Source organism: Numida meleagris, chromosome 5, assembly GCF_002078875.1.
Source record: "Numida meleagris isolate 19003 breed g44 Domestic line chromosome 5, NumMel1.0, whole genome shotgun sequence".
NCBI classification, from domain to species: domain Eukaryota; kingdom Metazoa; phylum Chordata; class Aves; order Galliformes; family Numididae; genus Numida; species Numida meleagris.
In genome coordinates, this window is record NC_034413.1 from 4,980,746 (window position 1) to 5,002,267 (window position 21,522).

Below are 21,522 nucleotides of genomic sequence, written 5' to 3' on the forward strand. Positions count from 1 at the left end.
CCAGACAGCACGGATATATCACCAGCAACAAGCCTGAGCCTTTCCATATGCTGAGGTAAGCTGTCCCAAATGATTGTGTTTGCTTCTTCTAGACAGTTTGGTTGCCACCTTGTTTTATAAGAAGGGAAGCCATAAGCATAGAGCATCTGCCATGCTCTTGCTTAACTTAAGGAACGGCAAGCAAACTTTTTATGTAGATATAAGCACTTCATTCTCTTCTGGCTGAAGACAGCCTCAGGCAGGGGGTGCCACATGCTTCTATGCATTCAAGGGTAGTTAACAATACCTTGCACTTTCCAAGACAAATACCCAATGCTACAGAGACAGAACAAGGCTCAGGTGTTCAAGTCCTCATGACTTGCTTGCTACCAATGCAGAGGTCAGCTTCATCTAATTAGTATCTGGATTTGGAGTACTCACAACATTTGTCTTAAATTCAAAGCTCTGAGCACATCAAAAATCCAGAAGTTCATAAATAAGCTCTAAGAGATTGGCTTATGGTAAGCCATAGCAATATATTTTAATACTGGAATATAACACTAGTAGCAATAAATTCTTTACATAATGAGAGCTTGTGATCAATGTTATGGTTGGACTTTTTTCTTCTTTCTTCTTTTTAACTAATGAAATAGGAACAAACCACATAGAAGTGATCTGTGTTTCTTGTTTTAAGAAGCTGTTCACTGATATACTGCTGGGGTCTGAGCCAGAAGGAAAGAACACAGATTTCACAAAAGTTACTGATGGAGATCCCTGGAAGTTCCAGCTGCCATAAAGTACACCAAGAGCTGGCTCTGTGTGAAGTCAGTAACAAGGAAATGTGGTACACTTGCATCCCAGAATTATGCTTACCAGTGGATACTGCTTAGTGTACAAAGGAAGGACTAATGATCACTCCAACCAGTTTCAAAAATAGTTTCATCACCAAAGAAAATTCCTGTACAATGATTCACTATTGGTCCATAAGCTCTTTAGTTACAAACATAGATCAGACAAACCATGTAGCAAGGTAATACTCAGGCTAAGAGAAAACAGCAAGATTAAACTCAGAGTCTTTCTTTTGATAGCACAATGATTTCATGTTTTATTTTGGTTGCTGTTATTTTAAATAGGTGTCTTCCATTCCAGAAAAAATAATAATAGTTCAGCCCTCTAGACTGAAAAAGTTCTTAATAGAGCTGATTCTTAGTGCAATATAAATAAGTTGATGAACTTAAAACCAGGCCTTCAACCACTGTCTTAGACAGCTAGAATATATTGTTGCCTCGTAAACAGGAAGCATGTTTAAGATGTTCCATGTTTAATTAACACATTCTTTAACTTAAGGCTTAATTTTAAAAAAAAAAGGCAAATTACCTATCTGATTTGTATTAATTGTGAATTCAGGTACTCCATGAACAGCAAAACCCTGGCTTCACTGAAGTCATTTAAACACAAGGATACTAGGATTTGACCACACTGCCATGCTCCTTCCTGAAAAATGTCCACTTTAGCACTTAACCCAATAAGAGCACTTAACCTAATAACAAGGTTTAGTGAGGTCACACAACCAGCTAATTCTAAAAGCTTCGCTAATCGTTTCTCTAGCATCTCTAGACTTAACACCAGTTTAATTCTTAATCTTAAAATCAACATTCCTAAATTCTGTCAATCTGGTATTACTGCTTTTTAGAAGCTCTCCACAATTCACTGCATTTTGCCAGTTTGGACATTCCTGGTTTGGAAAACAATGGTCATTAGAACTAAAGGCACAAGCTATACTTCTGAAAGGTTTCTTACTGCTTATCAAACGGTAGTGGATTTAGTTTACAGCAACCAAATGATCATCAAATTTAGTACTTACAAACATAAGACGAGTAGGTATGTTGTCTGATTGCACCAAAGGATTTTTATACAGCCAGATCTCTTCTGGCTGGATAACCCGCTGGAATGGATCCAAAAATTCTGTAAAACTGAAAATAACAATTGAAGATAATTTTTTAATAAACTGGAAATGATGATAAAAAAACAGAACTCATGATTATTCAAAACTTTCCTTCAAATTAATTATGGTATAGCATGCATTAATTACCTTTATAATACACTCCCATTCTATATCAATGCTTTTTAAAACCTTCATTAATATAGGAGAATGATTTTTAAAAGTCGATATTCTACAACTTCAAAGAAGTTCCGTTAACCTGTTATACTTTTGTGGGAAAAGTGTGCAAAATATGGCAGAATTAGAAACATCACATGTAGCAGATGTTTTACACTGAAGAAATTATGTACCAGTTATCAAACACAAAGTGCATGTTTCAAACTGGGACGGTGACAGCACTGGCGGACAAGGGAAGGGGAAGCGATGTCATCTACCTCAAAAGGTGGGAGGCCTTTAATGCAGTGCAACACAACAACTTTGTCTCTAAATTGTATGACGAAGAGAAATTGGCTGGATGCCATATTCAAAGAGCTGTGGTCAACAGTTTAATGTCTGGATAGAGACCAGGGATGAGTGATGTCCCTCAGGGGTCCGTATCGGGACCAGTACTATTTAATATCTTCATTGGTGACACAGACAGCAGGATTGAGTATACTTTCAGCACGTACTAAGTTTGTGGTGCACTTAACACTTTAGTGGGAAGAGATGCCATCCAAAAGGACCTTGACAAGTTTGAGCAAACCACTGCAAACCATGTGAAGTTCAGCAAGGCCAAGTGCAACATCCTGCACTGAGTAAAGGCAATCCCGAACATCTGTACACACTGGGTAATAAATGGATTGAAAGCTGCCCTGCAGAGAAGGACTTGGAGGTACTGGTCGATGAAATACTCAACACAAGCCAGTAGTGCATACTTGCAGCCCAGAAAGCCAATCGTATCATGGGCTGCCTCAAAAGAAGAGTGGTCAGAGAGTGAGGAAGGTGATTCTCTGCCTCTGCTCCGCTCTTGTGAGTCCCCATCTGCAGCACTGCATTCAGTTCTGGGACCCCCAACACAACGATCTATTACAGCAGGTCCCAAGACAGGAGAGCCTTCCAAGACAGGCTGATGGTACTGGAGTTATTTAGCCTAAAGAAGAGAAGGAGAATTTATTTACAGGCATTCCAATACTTAAATTGGGCCTACAAGAAAGACGAGGAGACATTCCTTACCAGGGTGTGTAGTGACAGGACACGAAAGCAAAAAAGTTTTTAAACTAAAAGAAGATAGATTTAGATTAGAGATAAGAAAAATTCTTTACTAGGAGGGTGATGAGGCACTGGCACATGCTGCCCAAAGAAGCTGTGGATACCCCATCTGCACTCAAGGTCAGGATACACAGGGCTTTAAGCAATCTGATCCAGTGGAAAGTGTCCCTGCCCATGGCAAGGACACTAGAACCAGACGACTTTTAAAGTCCCTTCCAATCTGAACTACGATTCTACGATCCTATCACTACAACTTTCAGATTGTTGCATCTTTTCTGACATACTCTCCAAGCTATCTGCTGGTCTGATGAGTGTTTTGAAGCAGATGTCAGAGCACTGGAGCTGATGGATATGCCATGGAAAGCCTTGAAGCAGAAACACGCCCTTTGATGTATCTAGGCCTCAAAGCATTTCTTCAAAATGTGAAGAATAAACAACAGATAAACATTTATGCTTCAAGGTGATCTCAGTATTTCCAAGAACCACTGCACTTTTAGAAAATGTGTCACATTAGACCAGAGATTTAATTATTTTGACATGATTACATTTGACATTATGAGCAGATGCTAAGAGAGTTAAAGATGTGGGGTTTTTTTTCCTCTTTGTCCTTTCTTCTTCTGTCCTAATTATGTAAGAAAATACAAAATAAGGTAAACTGGTTATTTTTTGTTTCTCCAATTTTAGCACATTTCATCATTCTCATACGAATCGTGATATGACCCTGAAAATACATACTATCGTAAGACTGAATTTCTTTAAAAGCAAAAGAATACATGTGCTAAAAAGATGAAATTGTAAAAAATAACATCTGATTCCAATTGAGCTCTGATTTTCTGATTATGCCAACTAATCTCCCAATGTCAGTAATAATTATTATAATTATTACTTTACTTAGTAATAGCAGTTTTTTATCCATTGCCTACTAAATTTGATTAGTAAAATTTTGATTTTATGCATCCATTTTTCCCTCTTACTTGTGTTCTCAATTGTCTTCCAAGAAAAGTATTCAAATATTATGCAGAAACAATGCAAACAAACAAAAAATGCTGAAATTGTGTAAAAAAATAGTTCAAAATCAACACTGAAGGTGGAAAATGTAGATATAGAAGTTGGCATATTATGTCTGTGTGAGCAATACAGAAATTAAAAGTAAACAGTGAAAGGAAACTGACTACATCAAAAGAAATCACTTTTTCCATCCTCAGAAAGAGCTCAGCTTCTAATTAAATTTTTATAACCAAAATTCATATGAGAACAATTCTCTTCTTTATTTGAAGCTTCGCGGATGGGCGACTGGGTACAAGATTTCACTAGCTTGCAGGCAATTCCCTTTGTACTCTATTAAACAATTATGAGGACGTACTAGTTTCTAAGCTGCCTGACACTTAGTGATTTATGTTCCTTCACTCTAACCAAAAGTTGTCTATTACTATTCATAAGCTAACACAAGCTTGTTTAAATGATCAGATGTTATTAGAAATGGAAGTGGCCTTTGGATAAAGAAAGCTAGTTTCTAGACCTTTTCTGTTATGGCTGAAAATAGAAACTCAATGATATGATACATAGCAGATAAGCAACTTAGGAAGCTTCCTTTGTATAAGTAGATAAAAATATACTATTAGCCTCTTGTCCTTACATTTTATGCGCATTTACATATTTACTCAGCATTTTTAACAGTTTAATAAGCACAGTTTTGAACAGGTCAGCCTGACAGCATACACTGAAAGCATAAAGAACTTCCATTAACTTCAACAGCCTTTTACTGTCACTTTCAATGAAAAGTAAGAGAAAACAGAGTGGTAATAAAATGAAAAACCTCAGTGAAGAATACATGCCCAAGTGCCTGAAGTTGCTTTGGGCAGCCCAGCTTACCCCCTAAAAGACTACACTAAATAAAAATTGACTTCTTTTCTAAGGACACAAGCACTTCCAAGTTATATTAACCAAATTTTCATTTAACAACATGTTACCTTGTAAGGCAATTTCTATGCAAGTACCACATCACAGATTGATCAAGGTAAAATTCACTGGTACTGAATGAATCAAACACTGCATAAATACCCTGTGACCTGTGCTTCCACCACATTCTTCATCTCCCGTAACAGCAGAGTACTGTTGCTAAAGCACCTTACTGTGGCACTTCAAATGCCACCTATAGCAGCTTCCATCACATGCCATTCAGCAGCAAGAAACCAAAAAGTAATGACACTTAGACATCGCTAAGAACAGAGGCAGAGCAATAAGCAGTACTGCACTGGCAAAGCTGGTAAGGTAGAAACCTTTAAATATTGGAGTATGAACATTCCAAATCTACCAACAAGAACAGGACAGATGGGCAATTAGGATTATATTGTTGGTATGAGAAAGCATCAGAAGAGAACAAACATGTGATGGTGGTACTCAGTCTTTTATATCAGGAAAGAACTGGTGACCAGTTATCTAAGCATAATCTGCTGACAAGCAGATCTGATCCTAAAATGTTTTTTTTTATATACTCTTCCTCATTTGAGCAAGCAGAGAAGCAAAGCCACAGGTGTTCATGAACTCCCCTTACAAATCATTGTCAAGCACTTGTGATAATAAATTTGGGTGTGACCATCATCCCCAAACTCTGAGCAAACTCACCAACACCCCTCCCACCAAAACACATTAGCTATGATTGTGCTACTTGAGGCATATCACGCACTTTCTTTCATGGATGTTTCTCTCTTTGAATATTCCCCAAAACAGGTCTCAGATCCAGTAATAAAAGCTTTTACCATGTACCTGCCAAGTTAAATCGTGCAGTCAGTTGTCCTGATGTTAAAGCTGCCCAGTTGCAAGCAGCATCAGCAAGACAGAAGTTGGGAGGGCTCTGTACAGCTTCTCCTAATTACAGCAGCATATGCACAATACGTAACTCAGTGAAACATTCTCACACAACTGATTTGCAGCCCCAAAGCTGTTAAAGAAGTGCCATGAATTAGAACACAGCGTAGGGCACAAAAGCTTTAGGGATTTCAAGCAAGTGACCTAGGCTGAACAGAAAGCAGAGTTTACACCAATTGGGTGCATCACTCTGAATGCTGCTTTTGCACATTGTCTGCTCACATCTGAACCTGAGATTTTATTTGATCTGCTCTTACCTGACACACACTAGCAGCTGGAAAAGCATTTATAACTTGTTATTTTCAAAAAAAAAAAGAAAAGAAAAAACTGAGAATAACTTATTCTCAAACCATAAGAAAATCTACTCTTGTTTCTTCTCTATAGTATTAAAGACAAATTAAAACTTTTTAGTGAACTCTTCCAAAGAAAGAGAAAATATTAAAAGCTTGCAATGGTCTGTGGCTGGAGAGCAAAATCAAATACTGCTGCTTACATATATGACTATATATACTTGGGAAAAGAAATTAATGTTTTTATTGATTCTTCATAAACTTTGATGGAAACCTGTTATTTTACCCATCATATTGTTACTGCACTAAGCCAATTTAAGCAATTTACACTTGCACTGAGGAGAGATATAGAAGCAGCTGTAACAATAAAAGAGAAGTTTTATCTCTACCTTTTTGAGCACTAAAAAACTAAGTTATGTACTTCCCAATACAAGGTCATGCAGCGTATGCACCTGTCGCTTTTGATTAACAATCTGTAATCCTAATATGGAGCTTTATTGGGTTTGAATGTCCTGGAGGATGCAGGGTAGATAATATGCACCAGAAATGCCATACAAAGATAATTCAGTGGCAGTTTTTGTTCCTACAGAAATGGGAGGATCTGTTGCCTCCCTATACTTGCAGAAACCCTCTATTTGTTTGTAAGCTAGCATCCACAGAGTATTGTCAGAAAATGAATATAACTAGTGTAACACAGAATCGTTAGAGTTGGAAGGGACCTTTAAAGGCCATCTGGTCCAACAGCCCTGCAATGAACAGGGACACCCACAGCTCCACCAGGTGCTCAGAGCCCCATCCAGGGCTGACCTTGACTGTCTCCAAACACTGCATACCTTTTATCCTTTATTTTAGCAGCTTAATTTGTAGATTAGAATAGATGCTATTAAGGTTAGCAAATGTCTCCTCCTGAGGCACTTGTCTAGTCAATGGGTGATCTTTTCCTACCCAAGAAACTGTCTTTACTACTTCTACTCCTAGCAAAACAATGATTTGCAGTCCTAATACTCTCACAGATATCCCAAATGAAGAACAATGTCAGTCTAATAACATTCCTAAAAACAGTATGTCTCAAGTGAGGCATTTGAAACAGAACAAAAATTAGCAAGACTTGCCCACAATTAATGGAAATCAGCAGAAGCATTAAATTAGAAAGCACATAAGAACAGAATTGCAGGAATAAGGAGGAAAATGGGCAGACATTAATCCAGTAAAATTAGGTGAAAGAAAAAATTTAAAAATAATAATTTAAAAAGCATTTTACATCTTGTTTTTATTAAACGACAATGGCAAGTAGAGGATATTTTCTGAAGGGTAGGTTTGGCTTTGGATGAGTCACTATCACCTGATGGAAAAGATTTCTGAATATTTTAAATTAGCAATTGCAATGTTACATTTAATTAGCACATATGCCCACATTAGCCCTCTAGATATGAGAAATCATTTTGAGGAAGGGATTTAAAACAAATCCTGATACAGGTTATTATAATAGATATATAAAATCATGGTTGTCATATTTTCCAGATGTCTTGAAGGAAGAGTTTCCAGCATTTTTCTTTAGTCATACCGGCATAGCACAGTTTCCAGATTTGCTTCATATATCCACTGATTTAAAAGATACATGTCTGGGTGCTACCTTCTTCCAGCACTGGATGGTCATCCTGCTTTCTGTTCTCTTTGCAGCTAGCATGGCACTCCAGTCAAAGCAAATTTCTCTATAATTTTGCCAACAAAACCAACTACAATGTGAGATGAGCTCTTCAACAATGTGCCTAACTAGATAACGGAGTTTCCAAATATTTTTGAGCCCCTGGGCCCTTCTCTGATGTGCTATTTGAAGCCGTGTTCACTCAGGCTTCACCAGCTGTGCCTGGGATTAGGCCCAAGTCTGCTGCAGCAAGCGACTTGAGCTACATGTACCCAAACTGAATGTAAGGAAGAAATGGATTAAAACCAGACCCAACACTTCTGCTCAAATTTTTCCTTCCAAGCTTAGCCCAAATTCAAGGAATAATATGAATTAAATGACAGGAGTCTTGCTGTTTAGGAGACAATATATAAATGATATGTAAATGCTGTTAGAATACTTAATATGAAATAGTGAGCCACAACACTGAAAAGAGAATAGCCTAGAGAATAAGAATCTGATGTCTATTTCCTTAGTCCCTAAATCATACCTCTACTGTTTTCTCTACCACGGCATTTGAACTACCTCTTGACATTTCCTTCCTGTGACATTATCTCAGGCACACTAAACCCAGAAGGGAAGAGAAAGAATTACCCCAACACATATGAACAACACAAGAAGTCAGCAGATGTTCTTCTGCCCCTAAAGAATCCAAGAGCTTCCAGTCTCGACACTCTCCTTGTTCATGTGCTACCTACATGTTTAGCCCTAAACACAGCTGAACTTCATTATTGCCAGAATGAAGAAATTAAGTCTGGAAAACTTCCATGCACAGGGAAAGAGTTGGGTACCTGGAAGTTAAAATGCTTAACCAGCCTAGATACAACCTTTTCGCCATCATTTCTTCCTTAGAGAAGTGGAATATTCGCAAATGAGCACAGTAAATGAAACTGGGCATACCCAGTCATGCTGCATTGCAGCTTTGAACAGAAGAGCAGGAGACAAGCGATTATACTGAAACAGGAAGAAAGCACTGTAAAATGAGTCACATTGTCATATTTAGGCTGTTTTTATATTTTAAACATTTTCTTTCACATAACATGGAAAGTGATCTTTGCCTCTTTTCCTTCCTGTTCAGCATAATCTGAAAAAAAAAAAAAAGAAAAAGAAACAAAAAGAAAAAAGCTCTGAAAAAAAAGATCTAGCATTTAGCGGCTTGAGGCAAAAAAGCCATTCAGTTCTTGTGATCCCTGCTCACACAGCAACAGCGATGCAGATCAAGCACAAGGCAAGCCAGTAAAAGCTTCTCCTTACTGTCAAATACTAAAGTTGATGCAGAAGAGCTGCAGTACTGCAACTTACAATAGAAACAATCAACAGTGATACAGCCTTAGAGTGGTATAGACACCAAAGTGAAAACCATTGCATACTCTTTTCTTTGCTTATCCATCATTTTTGTTAATAAAAGCACAATTTATAGTGCCAACTGTTCCCTCTGTACTCTATTTTTATTAGGTATATTCTATTACAAAAGCTATTCACAAAAGTCATATGTGTTTGCGTGTGTTTTTGGGGAGAAGGGAAGAGAGAAAGAAAACCTTCAGTAGCTCAAACACTGACATAGCCAGCAGAAGTCACAAAGCCTGCAGAGGTACACTGCTGTAAATAATGGAAGAGTAGAATTCATATTACAGGTTAAAATCACCCAAGCAAGTATCTGAATAATGAATCAAAATAAACTGCAGATGGTCAAAATTCTGCTTTCCGTGCATTTTAATGATTGATTTTTATTATCTCAAATGCTTTTTTAGCCAAACAACTCTCAGCAGTTCCTTGGACAATTATCCTAATGTTACAGCAATTTGATAGTGCTGAGTAGCCTGATAAAGTTTCTCCTGTTTTCATACCTGTGCACCCCTCTCCTATTGACTCTAGGCTTATTTTTAGTCTAGAACACGTTTATCATATGCATCTTTGTGATTTGTATCATAGCCAGTAAGCACTGCTCTTCCCCTTAAACTCAGGAGGGAACTGGCTGATGTGCTCATCAATCCATTCTCGATGATATTTGAAAAGCCATGGCAGTCAGATGAACTCCCTGGTGACTGAAAAAAAGGTAATGTCACACGCATTTTTAAGAAGGGTAGAAAGGAAAACCTAGAGAACTACCGACCCATTAGCCTCATCTCCATGCCAGGGAAAATCATGGAACAGATCCTCCTGGAAGCTATGCTAAGGCACATGGAAGGCAGGGAGGTGATACAAGATAACCAGCATGGCTTTATCAAGGGCAAGGCCAGAGGAGGGCCACAATGATTATCCAATGGATGCAACAACTCCCTGCAAGGACAGGCTGAGAGCTGGGGCTGTTCATTCTGGAGAAGGCTCCGGGTAGACCTGAGAGTGGCCTGTCAGTACCTAAGCAGGATCTGTAAGAAAGAAGGACACAGACTCTTTAGCAAGGTCTGTTATGATAGGACAACGGAAAATGGTTTCAAACCGAAAGAGGGGAAATTTACACCAGATATAAGAAAAAAGGTGTTTTTTTAAAGGGTAAAGGTAGAGAAGCACTAGAACATGCTGCCCAGAGAGGTGGTGGATGCCCTGTCCCTGGAGACATTCGAGGTCAAGATGGACCTAGTTCTGAGCACCTGATGGAGTAGGAGATTTCTCTGTTCGCTGTGGTTGGACCAGATGGCCATTATGGATTCCTCCCAACTCAAACCATTTGATGATTCTACAATAGGTGGAATTCCTACAATTCCTACAATCTTGAAGGAAGACCCATATGGCAGTGAAGCCTATCCACATCATGCCTCAAAAAGCATAAGCCACAACAGCTGGTACAAGTTGAAGAAAAGTTACGATGAACAAGCAGTCCACTACTGGAGCTGAGTGCCATCCTCAGATAGCTTTCTTGGATCAAAAGCTCAGAAGATGCTTAGTGAGTGAGAGAGGGAAGAAATACCATGAATAAATCTAGAAGGCTCAATCAAGAGTTTCTTTATGTGCAATGTAATCATTCATTCTTCGTCAAGCAGGAACATATCATTTTAACCAAAAAAGGCTTTTTTGTTTGGGAATCTATCAAGCTCATTTTAATCTTAATAAAAAAATACTTATAAAAATGAAAATTCTAAAATGAAACACTTCAGTATAATTAAGAGGCACTTTCTGGGCCAAGATATTCACTAAATTTAATATGAATTTACAAATCATTTTGTTCCAGTTTTCCCTTTCAAGTTGCTTTATGCAGTGACTTCATTATTGTCCGAGGGGAAAAGAAAGACCTGCCTAACTATATTCAAAATCAAAATCAAATCCAACTATAGTAAAATCACTCACTCCAAAAACACTTGTGTGAATAATTACATGTTCCAGAGACAAGCGTTATTAATGATAAAAAAGATATATTAACAGGGAATATGAACATCACTTTTAGCATTTTGTGATAATTACTGATGTCCGATAGCAAGAGCTACGCTCCTATAAAGCACCTTGGACACTAGAGGAATAGAATTATTAATGGCTTCTGTGTTGGCCATGAGAGTACAGTCAGGCTTTTAGATCTGTTCTCCCATTAGGGAAAATTAGCAGCTAATGAAAATATAACACTTGATATCAAATGATGTTCTCCATGCTGTTTTCAATTTGTAAGGTTTCACAATACTTGGCAGGGTGCCACAAATCCTTCAAAGCCGAAATATTTCTGAGCCGACAGTTACACCTCTGTTATCAATTCTGAGGACAGCAGTAGAACATCTTACTCAAAATACAGTAAAATGCTGAAATGCACGATTGCATGGCGAAATATTTCATGTATTCTAAGATCTCATTTTCTTCACGCTCTTATCAATGCAGAATCTTTAGAATAAGGTATCTGATATCGCAATGCCCTCCAGCCATACGGGATCATCAGCTTCTGCTCTATCTTGGCTGAAGTATTCTCCGAGTAACTTGGGATTAGTAATACCATTCCCTTCTCTGCCTATCAGCATGAGCCAAATGTGAAATGTTGCTTTAATGTCTCAACTTCTCCCACATGCTGAGACAGACGCCCAGGCAGTACAAGTCACAGTCCGCTAAGTCACTTCATGTCAGCTTACATGGCCACTGAGTCCATCTCCCCCCAGTAATGTAGCTTCAACTTCAGATAAAAAAAAAAAAACTGATATATTTTAGAATAACTTGCTTTTAAAAATTTCCAGTGGTGGAGATCCCACAAATGCCTCAGGCAATCCATCCTGGCGCTCAGATGTCCTTAGAATTGGGTCGTACTTCCCCACACTCCGCCTAAGTTTCCCTTGCTTCATTCCTTCCTCTACAGTTCCCAAAGGACACAAAAAGCAGTTTGCTCTCTTTATATATCTCTACAGCAGCCACTTAAAGGAGGAAATTACTGTCATTTCTAGACTCAACAGCTCAACTATTTCCACCTTTTGCCCACCCACCTCCAGCCAAGAAATGGTTTTCTATACCCTCTTATCATTTCAATCCTCCCTGATTCTTTGAAATTTACTTGCATGAGTTACCTTAATCATAGAATTGCTCAGGTTGAAAAAGACCTTCAAGATCATCAAATCCAACCACAGCCTAACCATACTACCCTAACTCTAACAACCCACCGCTAAATCATGTCCCTGAGCACCACATCCAGACGGCTTTTAAGCGCATTCAGGGATGGTTTACATCAGCCAAACAAACAAAACATGAAAAACCTCACCAACAACAAGAAAAACCACCCAACATTACACTTATTCCATCTTGGCCATGTGCAATTTTAATTAAAAGTCAGTGGCATTTTAACTAGGAACATATTTAGCAGTAGTAAAAGACAAAACTACTTTGTAATGCAGAAAAATAAACTAATACAGTGCACAGGGACTGCAGCAATCTAGTTTACAACTACACAATGTTCCTGATCTGGTTTTCTTCAGAATCACATAGATCAGTCATAGAGTTTCTTGCATGGTAACGACTGAACACAATGATCTCAAATTTACAGGGAGAAGGAAAAACATGAATTAAAAAACCTTAAAAAGATGAGAAATTATGAAAAGTTTATTTCAAATGCCACATTTGATGACAATTTTGTTTATTCTGTGAGGACAGTCCAATGGGATCATACGTAAAGCCTTTATTCTGATGCAGAAACCACTGAAGCTTTCTTTAATCATTCAAGAGGTAAATCCCTGATGTTCCTTGGCTGATCACAACCAATATTTTAAAAAGGATGCATAGGTTGTCTTTACTTTCTTTGCATCAATCAGTCCTTGCCAATACAGATATTGTACTCAAAACATCTCCTGTTCAGTATCAGTATTCACTATAGGAAGAGAAAAACCACAGGAAATACACTAAATCTAGTCTTTAATCCACTCTCAGTGTCAATGATTCTGCCAACTACTTCTGAGCACTGGCTTTTCAAAGTCATCACTAGATTTGGAGACCAAAGATTTGGAGTTACCATGCCAAGAGCTAGGCACAAGCACACACTCAGCAACAAGACTGCGGCACATCTCTATTTCTTACAGCAAAGGCTTTCATAGAAAGCACAGCTTGACTGTGTTTAGGTCAAAGTATAAAATTCAATTTTTTAAGAAAACTTTCCCTTACAGAAACCATGTCAGTCTTAGTAAAATTCTAGCTATAAAAAATCCTCAACTAAGGCTGAGAGCAAAGCGCCAAAGCCAATGAGTACATAGGATTCAGCGTGAAGAGACACAGTCACCATTTACTCCTCAAAAATCTGGAGCAGATGCTTTGGCATTTAAGAAAATACCCTTTTTCAGCATGGATTCATGTGCGAGTTTAGCTATGGACAGAACTGTGAACCCTGTCCTCTTCACAGGAAAATCAGAATTCGTAACATTAAATCTCATTTTGTTCCCAGGAACGCAGGTAAGATGAGCTTAAAATAAAATAAAATAAACTTACTGACATAATCAATCTAAAATTATGGAGACTCTTTTGTAGATTTTTGTTTATCTTATGAACAGACGGAAGCCTGCACACACACACAAAAAAGCCAAAAAAACAAACACCTTATAGGTGCAGCTTTTTCCTGAATAACTTTTTTTAACCAAAGCCAGTGAAATACTACCCTAGCTTCAATAAATGAAATAAGAAAACAATGCAAACAGAAGCTTCAGCTCTGTGAGGACCAAACTGCAATTGTCTCTGTTAGCTTGGTGATATTTCATCTATATTAGGACAGGCACACAGTCATTGCGTTGTGCGCTCTGTATTACACTAGGCACAATGGGCACTTAAGAAGTTTTGTTTTACAGTAACCTCTCAAGGAGACATAGCTGAGAGAAGTTTAAAAAAAAAAAAAAATCAGGTTACTTTGTGGTGTATCAGTGAGTTAGAGAAGCTCCATGGTATTCTAATTCTTCCATTGCTTCAAAGGTATCCCAGACTCTGCCGAGCACAGAACAAGCCTGTTGCTCGCTGCTCGAGCTCCATATGCAGCCTCTGAAGCTCCATGTGCAACCTTTGATATATACTCTCAGATCGAAGGCACCAGAGAGGCTAAGGTCTTTTTTTAAAGCAAGTCTCTCCCTTAACTTTGCATTAACCCTGCTCAGTGAAGGAGAGCTCAGCCTGGGCTACTGATTCCCCCATTTTTGCATGATCTCAATTATGGTTTACAATAGAGTGCCTATTTCTAAACAGGCAGCAATCAAGCGCGTGGACACTCTCACTTCCTATTATCATTACTATTTGTGAAACCAACACTGAAAAAGCTCCAAGAAAATCCACTGTTCAGTGGGTCTGGCTACTGTCCACATGCATTTTAATAAAGAATGTATCATCTAAATGAACCAAGGGTCAGAAGAAGTATTATTCTCCCTTCACAGATGAGATATTAGCATACAGAAAAGTTAAGTCCACGACTTGAGATCAAAAACCAGGTTCTAAAGCAAGTGAACGCTTAAGGTCAAGAAAATAGGACATGAACAGGCTAACAAGCTCATGTGGCCAAATACCAACTTCTCTTTGAAATGGTCAGCTATAGATCCCCGCCTTGCATCCTTTGCAGTCTTGGTCCAACTGATTTGTGCAGTTTGTGTCAACATGTGGAAATGTCTTGATGTCACAGCCTGGTGTTTTGCTTCTCGGTACCATTCTGCTTATGTTACCTGCAGCTCTCCAGGTGCTCAGCAGTCCCAGCTCTGTCTATCCTCCAAAACCCAAGGGATATTACAGAGAAGAGGCAAACTCAAACTGCAAGAAAACAGGAAAGCAGAACCACAGCACTGTGGAATTGCCTCAGCTAATTGATTTTCCGTCTGTGTTAACAAGACAATACACAGTGTCATTTCTGAAGGCAACTTATCCAGATCCCCACCCATGACAAAGAAAGCAACTTGAAAGCGCCTCCCAGCCTAAAGCCCTTCACGCATATCCATAACTCAATTAAAGCCATAATACCGTACATTTTTAAGAGATGCAATATACACTGAATCAGTTTGCATTTACTTAAGCCAGAGTCTGAACAAAGCAGGCACGCAAAAGACGTCAGTTAACACTGTACACTCACGTGTGTGTAAAGCATACGCGTATCAGCCTGCAGATAAACACTTTGCCCCAAGGGAGACTATTAATGAAACTGTGCTGTAGGGGAGATATCCAATTACTCTGAATGACATTTATATTTTAATCACATCACACTCACTGAAGAGCTCAAGGTTTGATGAAGCAGTCCTTGGAAGACTGTCTTTTTCATCATTTAGACAGCTCATGAAACATAAGCAATATGCTGTTGACACTAAAAGTCACTGCACTAAATACACCACAAGACACATAAATTCTTTTATCTTCCTGTTAGGACAACACCGTGGTCTTGAAATGGCTGAAAAAGTTTTCCTTGTAAAAGATAACTAAAAGCGAACAGCTGAAACAGAATTGCTTTACTGGCAATTCCAGGCTCACTCAGAGCTACCACTCAATGTATTTCTTATTTTTAGAACGGATAAATACCATTTTAAGGACATCACTCCTACTTAAAACACCAGGCCGGCTCACAAATATTTTCTTCAGTTGCCTTAATAAGAACAAGTCAGTCAAAACAGTTTGCTTTCATCAGACATTCAATAAGCTGCAATGCCACCATCTGCATGGAACAGAAAAACTAATCACATGTAATGTGGTTTAGCATTAGTTAGGCATCATAAAGTGCTCCAAGTCATAGGAGTAAGTACAAAATGAAGAAAACAGGGATGCAAGATACATATCACTCTTCAAACTGGTGTGTGGTTTTTTTCTATAAATACAGTTGACACAGTATTTGTCACAGTTGTTATTGTAAATAGACCGTTTCTATTTCTGATGCCTTACATGAAAAAAATCTCAAAAATCCAGTTACATACTCACATACACTTCTGAACAAATAACAATCTAAAACAAAAATATGAAACTATAATTGATTAAAGCCTAATTGAAAAACGTGTGACACTGCATAATGTAATAACGGGTCAAATTACACTGCGAGGACTTTCTCTGTCCAGAACACAGCCCACCATCTACGCTCATTAGGAACAGTTCAGTTCAGTCAAAAGGTGCAAGGCTGAGTATCTTGGGAACTAAATATGAATTTGCTCATCTTGAGGAAGTAGGAAAAGCTGTAGGGCGGAACAGAAATATTGCTGATCTCTCTGCAGTCTGTGACTTATGGCTGGAGAGCGGCTTTGCTGGAGGGTACTCAAAGAACATCCAGTTACTCTCCCAGCCAAGGGAGCATCAAGTACATTTTTGACTGCAACCAGTTGTTTTTAAATTCCACTCCTGAATTTTAGGCAGCTGGAGGTCCTCAAATAAATCCCTCCTAACTAATCTCTTCTTCAACAGTAGTAAATCCTGAGGGATAAAATGCCCTTCAGTACAGATCTCTTTTAATGCACAGAAGCTTAAGCTACTTAATTTCAATACCTAAGCCGATCTTTAATTGATCAGTGAACACTTCACAATTGTTAAGAACACGATGTCTAGAAATGAGTCAGTTGTTATGATTAGCTTTACTGGGAGCCTGCTGAACTCACCCAAATACACAACCACCAAAAATGTGCATAACTTGTAATGCTGTACATTCCCGTGACAGAAGAGAACATAAATAAAAAGTATTGGTTTTTTTCTGCCTTCAAGTGGAATGAGTAAAGTTGATAATTTTAGCTACTGGGGAAAGAAAAAAAGTTGCCAGTCTTGAGTATAGAAACTGTGGCTGTTGTTCCCGAAAAATACATTCAAACTGGCAATATATTCAATTTCAACAATCAACACAAGTTTTGACACCTCAATTTTTAAGAAATTTCATTTATCACTAAGTAAATCTGTAACATGTAATATGCACCTTTTCCTTTTTATGGTACAAAATATGCCAGTGTATCATTCTGAGTTATATTAGTAAGTTGAAACTAGAGACATCTGGGAAGGCTTACATGACTGCCCCGCATCTATGGAACCATTCTCTTCAAGCTCAAACTTCCAACACTGGTTTGCAGTGACCAAAGTGATCAACATCTTCTCAGGATGAACTAATTCCCTTCAGCCCAATTCCTGGTCAACAAACATCAATGCTGCCGTTAGCATCTCAGACCTGGCCTCAACGCACTGATACTAACGGCAGTCCTTTCCAAGAGAGGACAGAACCTTGCAGCCTTTTCATTCCTAGAAACAGTTTCTGCAGCAGAGCTTACACTGCTGTTGCCTGGGTTCCAGTCCCAGGGCTTCCAGCTTCATCTGTAATTGTTCGTTCTTGAAAAGATATTTCAGTGAACTCAGAACTCCATAAAAATGCATGCTCTTGTTGTCTAGAAAGCCACAGAAAACAACAAACACAAAGGGGTTTCAAAGGATAAGTGCCTCTTTGAAAAACTGAGGAAATTACCGAATAGCAGTAGCAATTTCAACAGCAAAAAACATGCACTTGGGGTTAAGATTGTTTCACTATAAAACCCATTGGTTTTGTTTACTTAGATTTTATATTCTTGCAACCATTACCAACAAATAAAGCGCTGTTATTCATGAAACTAAATGCCAACCCTGATGTGAATGTTTAGCTTTAGATGTCAATTAATGCTCTTAATGACCTATTACAACATCTAAATTATTCCGCAGAATTCCAAGAAGGCAGGAGCTGAGCCACGAAACAACATGACAACTGCTTCTGCAGGCATTAGCCACTTGGCACTGCGGTGACTCCACCAAAAGCATTTCCATCAGCCACCCATTCCGTTAATTTTAAAACAACTGCATGAAGAACAGCAAAAAGTACGAAATCCTTCAGAGAGGAATCAAGGACTGAAGGGAAACAAGCAAGAAATTATGATTACAGTGGGGCATGATTTAGGTATGCAGTAATAAGCTATATCAGTAAGTGTCATACTGGATGGTGCAGGTGCTGGATTACACATGCAAAAGGTACAATCCTGACGCAGCAATGGATCCTGAGGTCCGCTCTCATCCTGTAATCTCATGCATTCCAGATTAGAGTTCTGTTGAAAGGAGCAGGGCTACTTTTAAGGTAAAGATGCAACTGAATCGAAAGGTATCAAAGGCACCTCTCGGGTTTTTGAAAGCATCAAAGTCTTTCGTAGAAGGAAGAGGATGACACTGATTAGACACATGGTAAATATACTGATGCAAATGAACATTTGAGAGAAACGAGCAAGGAGGAAAAATTCAACTACCAGTGAATTGGGCAAGTTATTCATTAACCATGAGACACAGAAAGGAGTCAGATCAAAGCACATCAGCATCGCAGCTGTAAATCAGTGCCGCGCTTTAATAGATGCCCCACTATTGCTGCATCTGTGACAAACTGAACCTGCTGCTAAGCAGGCAAACAAGCAGCAGCAGAACCTGATCCAGCTTGTGTGACACTTCAGAGAGACCACAAAGGTTGAGGATATTCATCTTTCAACATCAAGCCAACTTAAATGAAGAACAGAACTTCTCATTGCTCCAACGCATGAAGAAAAAGAAATGGGTACAGCTCTGAAAGGGAAGGGAGCAAAATAACACGCAACTGCTTTCTGCTCTTCTAGCAAGCAGATTGTCATGACTTTCCTTCCCACGTACCAGTGTGCGGCAGTGCCTTTCCAGCCCCCTACACACAAACCTCACTCGGCTCCAGGCAGCGGCTCTCCACGACGGGAGCCTGCCCGGGGCAAGCCAGTGCTGAGACGTTATTGCAGCTATAATCGTCAAAACGACAGCAGTAGTAGGTTTGAGAGTTTAGGAGTTGGTTTTTTTTTGTTGTTTGGTTTTGGTTTTTGGTGGGTTGGCTGATTTTTGCACGCTTCTCCCACAAAGCGTTAGGAACATCGTTCTCCAAAAACATCCTGCCGCTCATCAGCGAGCTCCCGGGTCAGAAGTGCTCCCACACCCCTAGGGACTAATCCATCCCCCCCAAACACAGCGCTCCCTCTCACTTTTTAGAGGGGCACAGCGGCATCTCCCCTCACCCAGGGCTCCCGAGAGAGCGGGGGGCAGCTCTCCATCCACGGCCGTCACCCGGCGCTGAGGGGCTGCCGACCCCTCGCCCCCTCCGTCCCCTCCGCCTCCCGGCTGCGAGGAAGGAAAGTTGAGGCGCTACGGGAGGTGCCCGCTGGCGCCGTTACCCGTTCCCGCTACCCGGCAGCTACTCACACGAAGACCCCGAAGAGCAGCACCCGTATGCCGATCTCGATCGCCAGCTCCCGCATGGTGCGTCCCGGCGGACTCCGGCAGCCCCGCGCCGCTGCCGCCGCCGCCTCTCATTCCCCGCGCGGGGCGGGGAAGGCACCCGGGGCGGCTCGGCCGCCTCACGCCGCCCTCCGGCAGCTCTCGCCCGCGGCCCGAGGGAGCGTGGCCGCCGCTCGGAGCCCCTCGAGGTGCGGTCCGCGTCCCTCCATCCTCACGGCCGGGCTGCGCGGGCAGCGAGGAGCGGTGCTGCCGCCAGCTGACAGCGCCGACGCCGCGATAGAGGCGGCCGGCAGCGCGGGGGGAGGGTCCCGGTGACTCACGCGGTGTCTCCCCGCGCGGGGGCCGCGGGGGGGGTTCCTGGGGATTTCCCCGCCCTGACCCCGCGGCGCCGCCGAGCCGAGTCCCCCCCCGGGCCCGGTTCGCTGCCCCGCCTCAAGGAGAGCGCCCCGGGGCCGTTCCGTGGGCTGGAAGGGACGCGGGGAGCGCTTCTTCTGCCTCGTTTACTGCAGTCCTCCACTTCCAGCCTCGGCTGGAAAGAAATTAACTCTTTGCCCGCTGCGAATGTCAACCCTCCGGCTACAGTACGGCTCGCGTGAGGCGTTGTAGGGCGACTTCGGATGGAACGCTGCGCTCCCCAGAGGATGGACCCCCCAAAAAATGGTGGGGTACGGGTAGCAGCTGCTGTTCCCAGTAACTGCTGCGAGTTTGTGCAACGGGCAGTTCCATCCCAGACCTCCCGTGTCGGCACCGAGCTTGCCTTGTTTACATAATCTCTGTGTAAAGGATTTGCAGTGTTTGAACACATCCTGCAGGATGCATGTAGCTGCCGTTCCACACGTTCAGACATCAATGATGTTTTAAACCCCACTGCCTGTTGTTAACGCAGATAACCCAGGGTGGCACGCTGCTTCACTCACTCAGGTTCCACGCAGTACGTGAGCTCACCTCCTTGGCTGTTTGTCCCCAGAGCCAGCCTGGCTCAGTGAGCAGGCAGAACAGTGGCTGCATGGGACTGCAGATTGCTGGCATGGAACACAGGTGGCAAAACAACTATGGCCGCCGTGCCTCCTCCACCCCATCCCCATGGCAAGCTCTGAGCCACCTGGTCCTTGTGTTGCCTTAGCCTACTTTTGCATATGGTTTGTTTAACTTGCTTTAGGATTGACTCCTACATGGCTTTATTGTAAGAGAAGTGCAGGCTCACCACACTAAATCAAACTAATCTGCACTGGAGTGCTTTTAATTATCCATCATGCTGTGGTCGTTGAAGGCATGTGCTTCAGGAGAGTCTTCATAGCCATTAATACTGCACATAGCTACAAAGCAAACATCAGCACTGCGTTAGGGAAACAATCCGCTTTACTGCATGGTGATTGCTCGAGAGTTAATGCTGGAGAGGCTTTCTTGAACCTGTCTGCTATATCCACTGTGTATCAGATGGAGGCGTTGAACTCCGAATTAAGTGCCATGCCGAAAAACTCTTACTGACCACAATGGTGGAGCAATGTGTGGAAGGAGCTCTGTACTGACATCATCGAAGCAGTACAGCCAGGAGAGAGGATGAAGCTCAGAAGACACAGGTGCGTGACTGGCACTGGAGACAGCACTTAAAATATCAGTGCTACTTAAACGAGATCTGCCTCCCATGTATGTCTCAATTCACCTGAAAAAAACTGATTTGTTTCAAGAAACAAAGCTAAATCTCAAATCTACAGGTTGCTGCTCAAGGACACATCCCCTTCCTTTGAGGGAACACTCAATTGGTTCGTCTGCTATTATTGAATATCTGTACTTTCTCTAGTTTCTGCTCCCAAATGACTGGTGAGTTCATATATACATTGTTGCTGGGTATGCATAAGAAAAATCACGGTTTATAGGATCAG

General features: G+C 40.8%; 1 protein-coding gene across 1 annotated transcript in view; it reads right to left on the bottom strand.

Moving 5' to 3' along the window:
* The window catches only part of PLPP4 (phospholipid phosphatase 4), a 49,673-nt gene extending 29,743 nt beyond the window's left edge, over positions 1-19,930 (bottom strand). Inside the window, exons 1-2 of the mRNA XM_021400348.1 lie at positions 19,604-19,930; positions 1,844-1,952 (exon numbers count right to left, since the gene is read on the bottom strand). Coding sequence (XP_021256023.1) covers positions 1,844-1,952; positions 19,604-19,659 — 165 coding nt within the window. The 5' untranslated portion in view covers positions 19,660-19,930. The remainder of the gene's footprint in view (positions 1-1,843; positions 1,953-19,603) is intronic.